Genomic DNA, 20,148 nt, shown 5'->3' with positions numbered 1-20,148 from the left:
CACAAACTGTATACATGTAAAGTCATCTGCAAATTCTCAAAAGCATTAAAAGCTTCTCTTAAAATAAAAATAGGATCAGATACTTAAGCAAAATAGCACTCTTCCCCTCCAATCAAAATATCCAAGCCTTCTTCCAATTTTGAAGCAGGTAAAAAAACTTTCTATAGATTTTAACATGTATTAATATCTCAACCAGATTATATCCTACAAGGTAATAACCATTTTGTTAATAAAAAATGTCATAGAACACCAGTTTTACAATTCTCCGAGTCTCTCTGAACAATGTATGCGCAGTTCTCCATGGAGAAATGGCTGTTGGCTCATATACAAGCTACAGCTAGCAACCATGTACTCAGTGTGGCTTACCAAGTATTCCTCTGGTACTCAGCAGTTACAACAGGCTGGTGCCCAGGGAATAACAAGTGTTGCAAATGGGTTTGTGACACTATGAACTGAAGTATACAAAATCTGTGCAGAAGCAGCAATAAATGCTTACAAAACAGTAATGGCAGCCAAGTTGAATGATCTGTCACATGTGAGTACTGACAAACTGGAAACTAAGATGAAGCTGTTCAGCAAATAATATGGAAGTTAGCAAATATGTACCAATTTTTTAAAAATACATACAAATGCAATAAAAATTTTAAAAACTGAAACCAGGGTTTTTTATTTCAGTGTGTAAGCTGACCTACGACTTACTGGAAGTGACTGCAATTTCACTGCGAAAAATTTTGAAATCAAATAGTTTTGGTCAGTTAGGGGAATCAAATATGAGGACTATGTGGTGTCAATCCCTGAATGAATATTATTCAAGCTGACATCAACAGTCAGTGGACCAGAAGGCTCAGCCACATGTAATGACAAAGTTTGTTGAGGCTCAATACATGTAAGAGGTTTCTCAGTGTCTCCTCTAAAGCACTAAATGGGTTAGATTGAGAGCATCATAAATCACAAATGCTTTGAAAGAAGAAGACTGAAAGTTGTGGTTAACCATTTTATCTGACAATGTCTGAACAAGACTGAAGAAGACAGGAAAGAGAAGCTTCACAAATATGGAAACTCGGGCAAATTCATCTGTGCCCCTCAACAACATTCAGGAGCAATACCCAGGGTGTACAAAAAGGTATGGCCAAATGTCCAGGAAAAATTCCTCACACATTGAGGAAGAAAATATTTTACATTGACATGGGTCTGGAAGTGATCTCTTTCCATGTTACAGTTCAGTTTTTACAATTCTTCAACACATTAATCATCTACTTTGAAATGAAGCCTCATCCTTGAACAGCATATTTACACTAAAGTGACAGCTGACACATTGTTGGAGGGACCAGTTGAAGAAGTGTACCCATGCAGAAAGATCAGCTGTTGATAGTGCCTGCACGTGCAGTACATGGTACAGATATAGCAGGTTCTCATGTAGCACTCTCCAGATAGTCATGTGGTCAACATTACTTGTTGCAGGTAATTGTCACATGCTGACAGTAGGGTTGTTGTCAACCACACAAACGATTTTCTGCTCCAGCTGAAGTGTCCTCATCATACTAGGCCTTTTCCAGTCAGGAGTAGTAGGCTTAGAAGTCCCATGCTCCTTAAGACGATGTTCTCCTGTCGGTGCACTATCATTCTGAAAACTCCTCGTGATACAAACATTGAGTGAAATGGCCATTACCATCTACTAATCCGAACAGCAAATGGGCACCTGCCAATTCCACATCTGAGTACAGTTTTGCTGCAATTTACCACATCCAAGTCTGTCATGAACATTACACAATTAATGCCACATGCTTGATGCTAGTAGAGCAATGACATCAGTCACATGTCAACACAAGCAACGAAGTGAGTCACATTTTAACATTATCTTCATTCAATTGGAACAGCAAACATTGGTAGTAAACCTAAGAACTACAATTTACAATACATTCTAGCTCTAAGATGGAAGTAAAGCATTTCCACACCCATGTCCATAAAACACATTTTATTCCTCTGTGTGTGAGGAAAGTTTTCTGAAAGTTTGGTGATTCTTTTTTGTTACACCCTGCATATGAGCATCAATGTTACATGGAGATTGGTTTCCTAAGCCACCAGCAACAAATACAAAGGCAGTATCAGCTAGAAATGTGTACTCAGAAACGGGTAGCGAAATATTGCAAAGTCAATTAATAAATCTCTACTACAAGAGCAATTGCATTCTTTCCTATTCTAATATACGAGCATACTGTGTTAAGTACAATAATTCTTGGGTGCTTGTCAGCTAAAGAAACGCTTATTGCTTAAAGGAATTCTCTTATCATATACCCACCTGTCGGCCCAGTCTATTAACTTCAAATATTCTTCCATGCTATTAAAGTTAGTAGTTTTTTCCAATGCTGGGGTCAACTTTACGTAGCAACAAAAGCACTCTTGTATGAATCTGTCAGTTACAACTGGATCCTGAACACACGCCTCTTGTTGCAAGCGAATTTCAACTAACACCTGAAACAAAGCAGAATTAATTATCAACTTGTCATTTCACACACACGCGCGCACACACACACACACACACACACACACACACACACACACACACACACACACACAAATGCTGCTGTACTACAAGACCATCTGATTCATTAGCAAAATGAAAAAAAAAAAAAAAAAAAAAACAATCAATTTCAGGAGTAAACCTGCACACAAACTGAAGACTTAATGTCTAAGAAGATTTAGTGGATTATGGAACTATGAGTACAGCACCTAAAACTAACTGGTTGCTGTGCAGCTACTATGGATCTGAAGATTTTCTTTAACTGAATGAAACTGATTATCATTCAAGAGAAAGTGAACAGCACACTATAATAATAGAAATCTCAGTAATTTGGTCATCACTGGTGAGAGACTATTCATCATAAGGCTGTCTCTGCGAACAAAAAAACAATAAATGACTTACTTGTGAGATCGTTTTTACTTTCAGAGAAAATCTCATTCTTGTCTTTTAAAACTGCACAGAATTCCTACACAACAAACAATGTTTGCACCCTGTATACCAGGACAACTAAAGGAACAGTGATAAATCAGAGTATTTACACCCCAAATATAAATTTTAATTGTAGGTGAAGTATGGAAATTATTCAGTTCATCAGATACTGACTAATTTTGTTGCTTGTGGGTCCCCATCCATTATGAATTTTCTAAGTGATGAAACGGTTTCATAACCAGCTCATTTTGCAACCTATATTGGTATTACTACAGTTTTGGTTGTTAGGCCACCTTTAAATGATTGCACTGATCCAAATTTAAATTCATATAGGTAGTACTATGGGTCTACGCATAAACATTATGTCATGCTGTTACCACGACTGTCTACCAAAAAGACTTTTTGGCTGTTTGTTGATTCCTCTAAGTAATCTTGGCACCTCTAATGACGCATATGGTTTTTTATTTTTGATGCTGTTCAATTTGCATAAACCTACATGACAATGAAACTTGCTTCAGCTAAAAAGTTTGAAAATGGCCAAAAAGCGCAAACTGAAGTAACACAAAGGTTACAAAATGAGCCAGTTGTGGAACCATGTTGCCATTCAGAAGGCAATGTCTAACTTTGACTGACAAGTGCGTGCATTGACAGAATTGTACTTGAAATGCTATCACCATGTGCCATCGGGCTGTGGAAGGCAGTACACCAGGCAGTTGCTGAGCTGTGAGATGGGTCTGTCTCTTATCCATTACAGTACTAACACCTGAGCCATTTGAGATTAACACATAGAAATTCGTTAATATTGGGTAGCTACATAAAACTGCCCAAACAGATGTTTTAAGGATTTCATGACAACAAAATTTAAATAAAGAAAGCAATACAAAACCACAAAATATTGCCCAAACAAAAGATATCTTGCAGTAAAGTCTAACTAAATTGCAATACCAGTTAGCTGTATGAGAAGTATTAAACAATCACTGTTTAGTTCATCTTTAAAATACTTTTGTTACATATGAGCTGAAGATTACAGATCGAACTGCTTGTGTTGAGTTCTGCTGAAGGTTTCTGAAGGAAGTAAACTTTTTGATCTTGAGCTCTTCATTTCTTCATAAAGGCATCAATCGGTGTGTGGGAGATATGTGAACTCTGAGAACAAGAGCCATTATCCATTAGGAAATCCCCAACAGCACATCAAACATTACATGATGCTGAGGTCGGTGTCTGGTGCGCTGTTCTGGGCCAGTTACATAATGGACATCTCATACACTGAACAGAACATTTCGTAAGATATGCATGTGGTCAAATTGCTGAGTGGAGCTGACTGAAAATAGATGGCAAAACAAGATGTTCATATATGCGGTTTCACACCCCAGTCCAGACCAATCTTGCCTATATGTGACCTGGTCTGTCTTGGAAGGGATCTTACAATGTTGTGCCCTACTTCGTGATCAAGAGCACAGCTGACCTTCAGGTGCGGCATAATGATGTTGGCAGCAGTGGCCAGAGAGAATGGCCATTTACGTATGAGGTGTGCTTGTTTGTGTAAATGTGTTTTCTTTTCTTTTCTGAAGAAGGATATGGCTGGAAGCTCAGTGTGTAACAGACTTTTTGTTGTGCCTGTCTGCCACTAGTGTCATCTTTACAGGGAGTAGCAAATTAACCTTTTCAGATTAACATTATTCTACCATAATCTTCTTCTTCTTCTTCTTCTTTTCTAGCACTACAGCGCCTTGCTGCCTAGTTGATCACTTGTCTCTTCCAGTCCACTCAACTTGGCCAGCCTTCTCCACTCCTGTATTCCTAACTTCCTCAAATCCATCTCTCCGTCATCCAGTCATTGTAATCTCAGTCTTCCCACTGAGTGGCTACCCCCTGGTTTTGCATTTAGCACCTTCTTTGGCATCTGTTGTTCTTCCATTATCTACAGATGTTCCAACCACTGTAACCTTAGTGAGCTAACATCTATGGGGACTGTTGGACTTTTACCATAACAGAAGAGAGAGAGAATTTAAGGTTTGTTGATGTTACTTTAATTCTAGCAGAAGACTTGGAATATCAGTTGAACAGAGGAATGCTGTCTTGTATAGAGGTAATTCTGAGGAAATTAGATTAAGAAATGAGACACGAAAGTTTTGCTACTGCATAGCAAAATGCCTGACAATGGAACAAGTAAAAATGGCATAACGTTCAGTGATAATAAGAAGGAGAGCATTTCTGAGATTAGATTAGATTAGATTAATACTAGTTCCATGGATCATGAATACGATATTTCGTAATGATGTGGAATGAGTCAAATTTTCCAATACATGACATAATTAAGTTAATTTAACAACATAATTGAGTTAATATAACACCTTATTTATTTTATTTCTTTATAATTTTTTTCTTTTTTTTCTTAATTTATATCTAAAAATTCCTCTAAGGAGTAGAAGGAGTTGTCATTCAGAAATTCTTTTAATTTCTTCTTAAATACTTGTTGGTTATCTGTCAGACTTTTGATACTATTTGGTAAGTGACCAAAGACTTTAGTGGCAGTATAATTCACCCCTTTCTGTGCCAAAGTTAGATTTAATCTTGAATAGTGAAGAACAACAATGAGAAAGAGTAATCTGTTAACATCAAATACAGGGTGTCCCACAATGGGATTTATACTATTTGAACATTAATAACTGAGGAAGTATTGATGATAATTTGATACAATTGTGACTATATGGTGCTCTCATGACTAGTATGTGTAACCTTTCATTTATTTTTCTTATCTTTATCTTCAGTTGCTAGTAACTACATGTTAATAACAAGATGGCTGGAAACTTGTCCTCGGAGCAAAGAAGGTGGATTTTAAAGTATTATTAAAAATACGAAAATGTTGAAGTACTGAAGAGATGATGGCGGGCAGAGTTTGACACTGTGTAGCAGTCATGTGTAACAACAATGATATTATGAGACAGATATGAGAGGGAAGGAAGTGTGTGTGATCCGAGGAAGGAACATTGTGGCAGGAAGAAACCACTAGAGGAAGAAAGAGGGGTGGATGCAGTGGTACAAGCTATTACAAGATCCCCAAAGAAGTTCATATGGAAAGCTGTGCATGAAAAGCTTTTCTGAATTGCACAGACGGGACCTCTCCCTGCAATACATCTTATGTTCCTGTAGCCCTCTCTGGCCTCAACCTTTGTTAGTCCCTGTCCTTCACTTACCTATCCCCTTCCTTGTTCCCACTCCAGCACAACACAGCCTTCCACTTGATCAACACATCAACTAGCATTTTCTGCTTCTCTACTTTTCTCCTTATCTGACCCCCCCCCCCCCCCCCTTAGTCTCCTGACTGAATGTAGCAGCTCTACCCTGCCCCCACCATGACCCTGCCACCTCCTTAGTCCCATTATTGGATTGCTGCTCCCATCAGGCACATTTACAATTAATTCTGGCCAGTGGCCAGGCAGTGGTCATGTGAGAGTGGGAGTTGAGCTCATTTGAATGTGTGTGTGTTTTCCACTTCAGAAGAAGGCCGTTTGGACAAAAACAAAATGTATAGCAATCATTTCGTTGTGCCAGTCTGCAACTCAGCATCTCGTCTATATAAGATATTGCAGTGCCTGGGTTCTGATGACGATGCACTGCGGCGACCACAGCTGTTACACAAATCATCAAATGACTTTGCAATTGCGAATAATGACTAACATCAGCTGTAAAATGGAATGATGACAATGAAAATTTGTGCCGGACCAGGACTCAAACCCGGATTTCCTGCTGATCATGAGCGTTCACCTTACCATTTGGCTATCAGTGCACGACTCACAGCCAGATCCAAACTTCTATATGTCGTCAACCACATGTCTACAACCTGTACTCGCACATCCATTATGTGTACTGCCGTACGGATCAGATGTTGTGCTTGGAAGTCGCAGCATGCCTGGTATTGGCAGGTAAATATGATACTGCAGTGCCTGTCTTTATCTGATGATGATGCACTGTGGCAACCACAGCCAATATGCAACTCATCACATGAATTTGCAATTGTGAATAATGACTAGCATCAGCTGTAGATTGGAATGACAACAATGAAAATTTGTGCCATCATATACGCACGGTTGACGACATATGGAAGTTTGGGTCTGGCCATGAGTCATGCATGGATAGCCAAATGGTAAGGCGACAGATCGCGATAAGTGGGAAATACAGGTTGGAATCCCGGTATGACACAAATTTTCATTGTCATCACTCCGTTCAACAGCTGATGATAGTCATTATTCGCAACTGCGAATTCATTTGATGAGTCTCTTCTACATGGCGAGCAGCGATCTATCTGCTTCATAATATTATTTTTATTACATCCTAGTCCTTCTACTGTTGGACTTTGTTTTTAAATATAAATGTGTTACAAAGTGTTCTCTGAAACTGTCTGTCTGGAGTGTAGTTTATATGGAAATGAAACCTTACCAATGAACAGCTGAAATAAGAAGAGAATAAAAGATTTTGAATCGTGCAGTTACAAATGAATGCTGAGGATAATACGGGTAGATAGGATAATCAATAGATCAAGTTGGCTGCAGTAATTATGCAGAGATTTGCACAAGGGAGACTTACATGGAGAGATGCACAACAGCACCAACAACAGCAGTAGCAGCAGCAGCAGCAGCAGCAACTGACAGTAGAAAATTACTGACAGTGTCTACACAATGACATTATTCAAAATATATGTATGAATATTAAAATGTCAAAACAGGGAAAGAAATAACAAACCTGAAAATACACAAACACAAATCTAATGTGCTACCTTTTGCAACATAAAATCTACAACAAATACATAATATGACCAACCTTTATTGTTTCCATGGACTTCCACGTGTCATAGATATGTTTCCTATGTTGTACAACATTTTTTGTTGGCAATGGTAAAGCTGCAAATGCTGTAAGAAGAATTTTGGAGGCCACAATAGACTCTGATTCAATTTTATACTGCACTTTTTTAAATTTTCCATCAAATACCTGTAATTTCAATAAGAAACAACTGATATCACATAATAACTTACTAAACATAAAAAAATCAAACCTCTGCATCAAGCAAATTACACCAAAATAAAATGGATAGTGGTAAACGCAAATGCTGCAGAATTATATGCAAAATTATTTATAGAACTTTTGGAAAATTAAATATATGTATTTATTTGACCAGGGCTGCTAAAGAAGATATCGATTTTGGAAAAGAACCTTATCACTGCACTGACTGACACACACACACACACACACACACACACACACACACACACACACACACACACACAGAGAGAGAGAGAGAGAGAGAGAGAGACCCATTACCAATACAAACAATTCGTATTCACTGACGATGTGTATCTGTACTTCACAAGCGACTATACAATGCATGGTGGTGGGTACATCATACCATATTTTTGGTTTCCTTTTCTATTTTATTTGGATAATGAGCAATGGAAAAATTACTGTCTATGTGCTTCCATATGCAGGGTGAAAAAGGCAAGATTGGTGATAAAATATTTTGAAAAGTCAACTCAAAGGTGAGAAATAATTTCAATAAACAGATATGGTACAAATGAATTGTTTTCATTTTTGATAATACTATACAAGAAAGGCTGGTTAAGACCATAAATTTTTCTATTACAATATTGGACAGGGTATGGCAATTTTTCCGCTTCATACAAATTCATTAATGTATGCATGTACATTGGTAATTCAGTACTGGTAATTCAATATTGGTAATTGTAATTCACAAACACAATTTATGTTACATTTACGCAACTAATGACATTTACCACTTCAATATTGGAAAGAGACCAACAAAATATTTTTGGATTAATGTTAGGAATATTGGTAAAAAAAATGAAGTAATTGTATTAGATTTTTCTTTCAAGATTTTTGTGAACTGTTTCCACCTTCCTATCTTTTACTCTTTCTTACACTTTCATGGTTTGTGCACCATCATGCATACTCTGGACCAATTTTTTCTGCCTGTAAATAATTTTTTTGAGTGCTGTCTTCAGTGTAGCTGAAGCTTCAGAGAGAAGTTCTCTTGCTACCTTAGACATTTGGTATTCTTCACTCTTTTCTTTCAAAGGAGCTGTCTCATAGACAATTGATTTTTTCATGTTATTCATATTTTTAATATACTCTTAAGGATACCTTTGGTATTGTTCCTCCTTTTTCTTTACTTCCAATTCAAATTTTCTTTCCCTTTTACATCCTTCCTTATAAGGAGTATTCTTTGTATGTGCTTGCTGTCCATATCTAAAGTAAAGTAAATATGGGTATTGTCCCCAAGGACCCTTCACAGTAAAACCATTGTTTAATAAAAATCTTTGTCATCACTGTCTCGTCTTCTCCTAACGTGTGCTTTAAAGTGGAATTGGAATACCTTCTCTCTATGTCTGCATTTCCATGGGACAATGCAAAAGAAGCTTTAACAAGTTGGAAACTTTAACTCTATGGATGATGAGTCTCTTTTTGATATGTGTTGCTGCCAGTAATAGCAAATGCCTTTGTTATCTAAAGCTGGTAATCGTTTTCAAATTGTAAAACCTACCACTCATCCAATAAGTATTCTTGCTGGACATCAAAGGGTATCATTTTTGCAACATTTAACATGTCACTGCAGCTTCTGCTCCTTATTCTTTCTTTGGGGCCTAAAAAATCTGAAACTTTTCAGTGGTGCATCTAAGAAGCACATATTTTCCATCACACATTTGCAAGCTGTGATTTAATGTTTTTGGGCATAATTTTTTTTTGTCATGATTACTTGCATGCTAACAATTAGTTGTTCAAAAGGAAGCATATTATACAACGTAAAAGGTTCATTATGAAGAACTTCAAGAACACTCTCTATTGTTCTCAAAGCACAAACTTTCAAAACATGAGCCTAAATGGTTTGAAGTGAATTGTCTATTACTGTTTGTAAGTAATGAATCAAAGGTGTTTGGTTCTGAAAACAATGTGTGAATTGACTGAATAGCTATGCAGATGAAATTTATGAATTTGGACTGAACAGTGAAGAGGTATTTGCTTAAGAAGGTAATACTGAATAACATCCCACTGTTACTAAATCCTGTTGGCTGGAGGTCCTAAAGTAAGCCATCTTGTGGTTGTATGCCTCAAAAACTTGTGATGTGGAACATTAAACTCAGACTGAATTTCTTCAAATTTTTTCCAGTGAACAGGCCAACCGTCAAGGCAATGGTAAATACTGACCATAAAGTCAGATGCTTTAAAAGCCTTAACAGCTTTTTATTGACATCACATTTATCTGATACCAGAAAATGGCATTTGTTTAGCAATAAGTTAAAAAGCTGTGCACAAACCATATTTTGTGGACTGATGGCAGCTATCCTCAAAGCTATAGCAGTATGAAAAATATTTGCTGCTATTAGCAAGAACTTAGGTCCATAATTTTGGAGGCACTTAAATGAAGCAAGATGGACAGCCTCACTGCTTGCATCTTCATCAGAGAGTGAATCCAGCTTTGAGAGCCACACTGTTTCCACACTGGATGGGATACGCAGCTTTCTTAGTAGAGTTGCTGGCATAAGACTGCTGAGTACCATAACTGAAGAGAATGCACAGCTGCCCTGCAAGAAAAAAAGCACATTTTATTTACAATGTCTCATGGGTGTCAGCTTTCTATGTTGAACTGTAAAAGTTGGCTAATCTTACATTCTTATATATGACTGACAATAGCAGCTTAATGCCACTACAGTCAGACTACAGCACAGACAGATAATTAAATGACAAATATAACTTTCGAATTATGGGGCAGAACTGCTGGCCATTCATGACCTTCATGAAATGAAATACTTAGTACTACCAATATTATGAGAAGAATAGTTGCAGTAGCAACCATATAGCACTGAGCCGCAGCTTTCAGCCAACAAGGCCTTCATTGAAAACAGACAACAACAACAGATCCCCCCCCCCCCCCCTCCACACACACATACATACACGAGACCACTGTCTCTGGCAGCTGAAGTCAGACTTTGATGAAGGTCTTGCTGGCCGAAAGTTAGCAATTATCCTTTTCTTAATATTGTTAGTTCTGCCAATACACACACATAAAAGAAAAAGTACATGACGCTGTCCTAGCTTTTGTAACTATTAGTTCTTTCCTCAGGGAGGTGGGAAGTATAGGTTGGTGTTTTGCGTTCTGCTGCTTCTTTCCTTACCCTCATTCTCACCACAAACAAGTCCCACTCATTCTGGGGTCTGACTGACCTGCCCACCCTTTCTAAACTTCCCCAACCCACCCCTTGTTCTTTTCTGAGGAAGGACCTAATAGTTCTGGAAACTAATGTAGTACTGTGTACTTTTTTATGTGTGCCTATTAGTATTTTGCCTTCTAAATGTAAGTACAAACCAGCACTTCTGTATCTTAACATAATAGTTTTCTTAATTGATTTTTCCTTTCAGCTTCTTGGGCTTAAACTTTGAACAACCAAGAGGTTAATTTTTCCACATAGCTTCATTGAACTTTTAACTTTAAGTATTCTATAAAGACTTGTGAATTTTTGTAAACAGCTGCATGGACTTTAACTCTGAACTTGCACCGTCATGTTTGGATTCATAAAAATTTTCTGCGCATAGCTTCATTGACTTTGAACAGTAATATGGTGTGCCATACTTAATCTAGCTAGCAATCTGCCTTTGCTTCTCTCACACTTTTAAACAGAAGTTTAATAAACATTTATTACTATATGGTAACCAACTTGTGTTTAGAACAGTATTTACTTCACTAATTATGATCTTTACTGGAGTTTAATAAAAGTATTTGAAGCTACCAGAATGGTTATATGGTAATGTGAAAGGTATGTGGCTGTTCCCTAGACACCAATGAAGAGAATGAAGTTCAAATGGGCCACAGACAAAGCACAAGTTTGGATTGGATGAGAATGGGGAAGGATATCTGATGTATCCTTCTCAGATTTAGGGAAATGGCAGATAACTTAAGTCAGGTCAGTCTGACAGTTATCTGAACAACAGTCCTCATGAAAGCAAGTCTACTATCTTAACTGGCTGGTTGGTGATTTTAGTAAGGGACACACACTGACACCAACTATAAATTTCACATTGCTAAATGACTCTGCACCATTGGCAACACTTAAACTTTTTATTTCTTCATGCTGAACATCAGTTCCCATTCCAGATTTTTCCTTGGTTTCCTTTACTGCTTGCTCCACATATAGTGAATAACATGGGAGGGGGTGGGGGTAGAAGGGGGGGGGGGAGGGATAAGTTACAAATCTGTCCCTCTTGCTTCTCAAGTACTGCCCCTTTTGTGCTCTTTGGCTCTTGTAACTGTAGTCTGGTGTCTGTTGTCTGTACAAGTCATATATAACATTTTGATCATTGCAATTTGTCCCTGATAACTTCAGAATTTCAAAGACTTTATTCTAGTCAACATTACTGAAAGCTTTTTCTCTAATCTATAAATGATTACAATGTAGTTTTCTCTTTAATTAATCAATCTCATCAGATAATGTCAGAAACAGCATTGGTTTTGGAAGCTCATATTAATGGAATTGATAGCCATTGAAAAGATGTTTAAGTTAAATATCAATAAAACAAGGTTACTTAAGTGTAGTCTGGATTAAGTAATCAGGTGATGCTAGGGGAATGAGATTGGGTAATATAATGGTAGAAGTACTAAATGAGTTATAATGCTAGAAGTGGTACATGAGTTCGGCTGTTTGGGCAGGAGGAGGACATCAAAATAACTTACAGAAGTGGAAGTAAGAAAGATATAAAATGCAGACTGGCAACAGAAAGAAGAACTTTTCTGAAAGAATTCTTTCCTAAAAGTTTATATTTGGAGCATAAACTTATATGGAAATGAGATGCAGAGAATAAAACAATAAACAAGAAGAGACAGGAAAATTTTGAAATATACATTACAGAAGAATGTTAAAATTTATGCAGGTAGCTGGGGTAATTAATGAAGAGATACTGAATTCGAGATAGAGAGAGAGACAGAGAGAGAGAGAGAGAGAGAGAGAGAGAGAATAAGTGAGTGAGAGAGAGAGAGAGAGAGAGAGAGAGAGAGAGAGAATAAGTGTGTGTGTGTGTGAGAGAGAGAGAGAGAGAGAGAGAGAGAGAGAGAGAGAGAGAGAGAGAGAGAGAGAACTTATTGGCATAACTTGCTGAAAAAAGGGGATGGGTTAATACGAAACATGAATAGTTAATTTGGTTACTGATGGATGTGTGTGTGGAAGAAGGAAGTGTATGTTGGAGTAAAACAGTTACAGGGGGGTCAAGGACAATACAGTAAGATTCAAGTGCATGTAGGTTGTAGGCAGATTCAAACTGTGTGCCTCACCGGGAATAGAACTTGGGACCTCTGCTTTTGCAGGCAAGTGTACTACCAACTAAAGCACCCAAGCCCGACTCATGACTCACCCTCACAACTTTACTTCTACCGGTACTTCATTTCCTACCTTCCAAACTTCACAGATGTTCTCCTGCATCCCTTGCAGGATTAGCACTCTGGAAGAAAAGATATTGGGGAGGCATGGTTTAGTCACAGCCTGGGTGATTGTTTCCATGATGAATTTTCACTCTGCAGTGTAGTGTGTGCTAATTTGAATCTTTCTGGCAGATTAAAACCATGTGACAGACAGGGTATTGAACCAGGGACCTTCATCTGGCTGAAGTAAAGCTGTGAGGGTGGATTGTGAGCAGTGCTTGGACAGCTCAATCTGTAGAGTACTTGACTGCTAAAGCAAAGGTCACAGGTTTGACTACTGAATTGGCACCCTGTTTTAATCTGTCAGCAAGTTTCAAATCAGTGCACACTCCACAACAGAGTGAAAATTCATTCTGGCCCTTACGTTGCATTGCATGATCCTGAGTGTCAGCTTTTAATGGCTGACCCTGTTCTCTGTCAGTTTTGTAATCGCTGCATTTCGTTAATAATCAGGTAAAAACGAACTTCAGGTAAGACGTCAGTCTGAAATTCAACTTTTACTGTAAAGTAAAAGACTAATGCTCTGCCTGCCCCCCCCCCCCCCCCCCCCCCGGCCCCCGCCCCCTTCCTCCTTTTTCAAGACTTTCACTTTCCATATTTATAATATTATGATATATGCTGATCCACTGTATTTTACTATGCTTGAGGTGGGAGGCTGGATTATCTACTCACTCCTTTTGTCCCATATACAAACCTGCACGAAGCTGCTTGCTACAGCTCGTGGGAAAACAATTCGATTCCTGCTGGAGTACTGGACTTGTTATTCTTGGTGTTTTACTGTCCCTGTCAACACACATCATTGAAATGAATGACACACTTGACTACTGTGGGGATGTTTTGGGGAATGTGCCATTACAATTTTACTTTAAAATAAATTTTGCTTGTAACGAGGAACAAGCTGATATTTTCCATCAACTATGGGTGTTGTAAGGAACACTTGATGAGCAGTATTTGTCTGAGCTCGTTTCATAAGAAAAGATTGAAAATGAGACTTCCTTGCAGATTAAAACTGAGACTTTTGGATAGCTCAGTCATTAGAACACTTACCCATGAAAGGTTCAAGTCCCAGTCTGGTGCACACTTTCAATCTGCCAAGAAATTTCAAATCAGTAAACACTTCTGCAGAGACAAAATTCATCCCGGAAAATTTAACATATGTGTCAGAACACCAGATAAAAATGTGCCAATGATTAAGAGACAACCTGTATATTTTGAGGTCTTAGTAGACAGAATATTAATATGGGTTGAACTGGAATGCGAAACACGCTATTGTCATCAGTAAAATGGTTAAAAGTAATACAAGTTTCTGTGATGGAGTAGGGAACTCACTGCACAGTATATGTGGGGTTATAATCTTGGGGTTTAGGCTCCATCATTTCTGTCCCACATTTTCAGCAGCAATGCTAAACAGCAAAGATTCAGAAACAAAAATTCCTGTAAGGGTGAGGGAAGAGATATAAAACGAATTCTATGAACCCATTTAGGTAATTCATGAAATCTGCTTGATTTCACTTTTACTCTTGCAAGAGTTTTTGTTCACTGTGTGGTATTTTGATGTCTGTCACCAGTTTGAAAGCAACTCACCTGACTTAAAATTACTGGAGATCATAGCTCCTATCAGGCAGCCTCATGCTGTTTTCACCTGCATTCTGTGTCTTTCATTTGTGCTACACTGTTTCTCATTATGATGCTCCTGTGTCAAATAAGGCATCTGTGATGCACATAGGCCTTTATTTTTTTTTAGATTTCACAGCATGTTATCATGGATTCACACGTCTCAGCACCTCAAGGAGTAAATACGCTCAAAATCACACCCAGAACTCAGTCACAAACTCACTTTACAATGGCCGCAAGATTTTAGAACAAAATATGAAAACTAGAAACAATGATGACCCATCCTGCAATATGCAAAAACTGATAGAACAATATATAAGACATTTATCCTGAACTCTTTTCTACTGGTCATAAAAACATATAAGTATCCAATGTTTTCTTCTTAAGACTGGTATTTTCTCCTCTTTGCAGGGATGGTACTATAGGAACGGAACAAAAGGAAAAGTTGTATTTATATATAATAGAGGGAAACATCCCACGCAGGAAAAATATATCTAAAAACAATGATGATGTGACTTACCATACGAAAGTGCTGGCAGGTCGATAGGCACACAAACAAACACAATCATACACACAAAATTCTAGCTTTCGCAACCAACGGTTGCTTCATCAGGAAAGAGGGAAGGAGAGGGAAAGACGAAAGGATGTGGCTTTTAAGGGAGAGGGTAAGGAGTCATTCCAATCCCGGGGGTGGAAAGACTATTACAAATGTCTGCTTGTGTCTGTGTATGTGTGGTTGGATATGGGTGTGTGTGTGCGAGTGTATACCTGTCCTTTTTTCCCCCTAAGGTAAGTCTTTCCGCTCCCGGGACTGGAATAACTCCTTACCCTCTCCCTTAAAACCCACATCCTTTCATCTTTCCCTCTCCTTCCCTCTTTCCTGATGAAGCGACCATATATATATATAAAAAGAAAGATGATGAAACTTACCAAACAAAAGCGCTGGCAGGTCGATAGACACACAAACAAACACAAACATACACACAAAATTCTAGCTTTCGCAACCAATGGTTGCCTCGTCAGGAAAGAGGGAAGGAGAAGGAAAGACAAAAGGATATGGGTTTTAAGGGAGAGGGTAAGGAGTCATTCCAATCCCGGGAGCGGAAAGACTTACCTTAGGGGGAAAAAAGGACAGGTATACACTCGCCTTTACAAATGTCTGCTTGTGTCTGTGTATGTGTGGATGGATATGTGTGTGTGTGCGAGTGTATACCTGTCCTTTTTTCCCCCTAAGGTAAGTCTTTCCGCTCCCGGGATTGGAATGACTCCTTACCCTCTCCCTTAAAACCCATATCCTTTTGTCTTTCCTTCTCCTTCCCTCTTTCCTGACGAGGCAACCATTGGTTGCGAAAGCTAGAATTTTGTGTGTATGTTTGTGTTTGTTTGTGTGTCTATCGACCTGCCAGCGCTTTTGTTTGGTAAGTTTCATCATCTTTCTTTTTAGATATATTTTTCCCACGTGGAATGTTTCCCTCTATTATATATATATATATATATATATATATATATATATATATATATATATATATATATATGGTGATGGAGGTGCTCATTACACTCAATTATGATTAACTAAAATAATGTTAATTAACACTTACTGCAAAATACATAGCAAACAATGGAATACAATGTTTGCACATTCTGTACACTTTCTGCCACATTCTGCTGCATCTCCATTTCTGTTCAGCAGAATGTACATAAAACAGGATGCAAAAAACATCAATAAGACCTTGACAAGTCTCTGGAGCCCTCAGCAGCATTTCCCGTGAGAAATCTGCCTCTTCATCACTGTCACTGCAGGAAGTCCGCCTCAAGTTTGAGGAAAATTCAATCTCCTCATCGCTGCCACTCAAGCAAAAATCTTGTTTTTCTGAAAATGGCATGTTTATTTCAAACAATACTTGCCCAATAGGTATTGACAGTCAAATATATAAAAGTGTACACTATGTGATCAAAAGTATCCGGACACCCCCAAAAACATACATTTTTGCATATTAGGTGCATTGTGCTGCCACCAACTGCCAGGTACTCCATATCAGTGACCTCAGTAGTCATTAGACATTGTGAGAGAGCAGAATGGGGCTCTCCGCGGAACTCACGGACTTTGAATGTGATCAGGTGGCTGAGTGTCACTTGTGTCATATGTCTGCATGCGAGATTTCCACACTCATAACATCCCTATGTCCACTGCTTCCAATGTGATAGTGAAATGGAAATGTGAAGGGACACATACAACACAAATCATACAGGCCGACCTCGTCTGTTGACTGACAGAGACAGCTGACAGTTGAAGGGGGTTGTAATGTGTAATAGGCAGACATCTATCCAGACCATCTCACAGGAATTCCAAACTGCATCAGGATCCACTGCAAGTACTATGACAGTTAGGCGGGAGGTAAGAAAACTTGGATTGTTTGGTCGAGCGGCTGCTCATAAGCCACACATCACGCTGGTAAATGCCAAATGACGCCTCTTCTCTCTCCTGGTGTTAGGAGTGTAAACAATGGATGATTGAACAGTGGAAAAATGTTGTGTGGAGTGACGAATCACAGTACACAATGTGGTGATCCGATGGCAAGATGTGGGTATGGCAAATGCCCAGTGAACATCATCTGCCAGTGTGTGTAGTGCCAACAGTAAAATTCGGAGGCTGTGGTGTTATGGTGTAGTCGTGTTGGTCATGGAGGGGGCTTGCACCCCTTGTTGTTCTGTGTGGCACTATCACAGCACAGGTCTACATTGATGTTTTAAGCACCTTCTTGTTTCCACCTGTTGAAGAGCAATTCGTGGATGGCGACTGCATCTTTCAACATGATCAAGCACCTGTTCACAATGCACGGCCTTTGGCAGATTGGTTACACGACAACAAGATCCCTGTAATGTACTGGCCTGCACAGAGTCCTGATCTGAATCCTACAGAACACTTTGGGATGTTTTGAAACATCGAATTCCTGCAGGCCTCACTGACCGATATCAATACCTCTCCTCAGTGCAACACTCCGTGAAGAATGGGCTGCCATTCCCTGCTGAGACACCTTCCAGCATCTGACTGAACGTATCCCTGCAAGAGTGGAAGCTGTCATCAAGGCTAACGGTGGGCCAACACCATACTGAATTCCAGCAGTACCAATGGAGGGCACCACGAATTTGTAAGTCATTTTCAACTAGGTGTCTGGATACTTTTGATCACATAGTGTATATGTAACTGCACAACCTCTAGGGACATGCACATATGTTTCATAAAAGGAATGCAGCACAATACCTTATATTTATGTCACTACTCAACCCAGAATAACTAAATATGTATGGGAATTTGATATACATCCTGACCTTCTCCCACCACCCTACCCCTCCGTTTATCTCCTCCCCCCCCCCCCTCTCTGTTTATCTAGTTGCTCCTCCACCCTCTCCGTCCGGCTCCTCATCCCTCCTCTCTGTCCACCCCCCCCCCCCCTCCCCACCTGGTCCTCAATGTCCATCTCCTCTTCCTGCTCTCTTTGTGACCATGGACTTTGTTTATTGTTATTGCCAATGAAACCTTGATTGGGAACTTAAGTCACTTAAAATGATTAGGCAAACTGATTGGGATCATCGGTATGTGGGGTACGAGACTTCTCTTGCTGCTGGATCTGTAAACCGAACAAAGTGGTGCAGTGGTTAGTACACTGGTCTCGGATTCAGAATGACAACATTTCAAAGCCACATTTGGCCATCCTGCTTTAGCTTTCCTGTTACTTCCCTAAATCACTCAATTCACATTCTGAGATGGTTCCTTTGAAAGGACATGGTCGATGTCCTTCCCTAGCCTTGAAACAGTCTGAGCTTGTGCTCTGTCTCTAATGACCTCAATGACGATGGGGCGTTAAACCCTAACTTTGCTTGCCTGCTTTGGAACTGCAAGGATAGTAGCTTCAGTGACAGTATTAAGCACAGTTTTAATCTGTAAACTGGCAGGATTACAAAGTTTGGCATGGATCATATTCCACAGTAGCATTCTAATCATAAGACAGTACACCATAAATACAACATTCCTGTTTTTAAACACTGGAAGCTCCTGGGTGGAATATAAACAATATTTCTTCTTCTTTTTTAAAAATAAGATACAGATATTTTATGTGACTGCAGTACATTAAGCGTAAATTTGTATTACATGTAGCTCGTTAATGACAGGGTCAACAATAGTGAATAGAAGGAGGTTAGTATTATAGGAGGACTACTACTACTACTACTACTACTACTAGGTATTTCGATTATCTGAAAGACTTCATTAGTATTATATGCCATAATTAATGAATGTCCAATTATCAACTAATGGAATGAGCAGAGAAAACCACTTGCCAACAGTTATGCCTTTGATTGGTGGACAGGTGTAATGCAAGAACTGGGATGCTAGAACTGGGCTCACAAAGGAGAGAATATTAAGGGTTAACATCCCATTGACAATGTGTTCATTAAAGAACAACCAGCTTGGATTAGCACAGGAAATTTAACAGGACAGTCATGCCATTCACTGTAAGTGATTTAAGGAAAGCACGGGAAACCTACAGCTGTGTGGCTGGTCAGTGGAGAGTTGAGCCACCATCCTCCTGAATATGAAGTTGAATTTGTAATATGTGGATAATTATTCCCAGGTTATGTACACTGACAAAAATGGCATATGACTTTCACTATACACAACTTATGAGGATGATGTATCCACATCTATTTTGCACTTCATAATGAGACGAGCATGAAACCAGTTAGTCGTGCATAGTACAGTACTATTTCAAAATAACAGCCTGATGGAAACAATGTTATTCCTTAAGTTTACACAGTACTGTCATCTTTCTCACGTCGCAGGCACTACTACCACCACCACCATCACCAACCTACACCACCACATCTCTCTCTGTACAAGGATTTCAATCATCATCATCATCATCATCATCATCATTAGTCGTGCATAGTACAGTACTATTTCAAAATAACAGCCCGATGGAAACAATGTTATTCTTTAAGTTTACACAGTACTGTCATCATCATCATCATCCTTCTTCTTCTTCTTCTTCTTCTAAGTATATGGTTGGCGATATGCCCAATTATACTATTACACTTTCTTCCTGTT

General features: G+C 38.9%; 1 protein-coding gene across 1 annotated transcript in view; it reads right to left on the bottom strand.

Annotated features, from left to right (window-relative positions):
* Positions 1 to 20,148, bottom strand: part of LOC126480851 (uncharacterized) — a 173,602-nt gene that overhangs the window by 34,826 nt on the left and 118,628 nt on the right. The window contains exons 13-16 of the mRNA XM_050104213.1: positions 16,643 to 16,914; positions 10,279 to 10,545; positions 7,772 to 7,939; positions 2,300 to 2,472 (exon numbers count right to left, since the gene is read on the bottom strand). Coding sequence (XP_049960170.1) covers positions 2,300 to 2,472; positions 7,772 to 7,939; positions 10,279 to 10,545; positions 16,643 to 16,914 — 880 coding nt within the window. The remainder of the gene's footprint in view (positions 1 to 2,299; positions 2,473 to 7,771; positions 7,940 to 10,278; positions 10,546 to 16,642; positions 16,915 to 20,148) is intronic.

This window comes from Schistocerca serialis, chromosome 5 (assembly GCF_023864345.2).
Source record: "Schistocerca serialis cubense isolate TAMUIC-IGC-003099 chromosome 5, iqSchSeri2.2, whole genome shotgun sequence".
Classification (NCBI taxonomy): Eukaryota; Metazoa; Arthropoda; class Insecta; order Orthoptera; family Acrididae; genus Schistocerca; species Schistocerca serialis.
The sequence above is the reverse complement of the archived record's forward strand: the minus strand, read 5'-3'. Positions and strand labels throughout refer to the sequence as shown.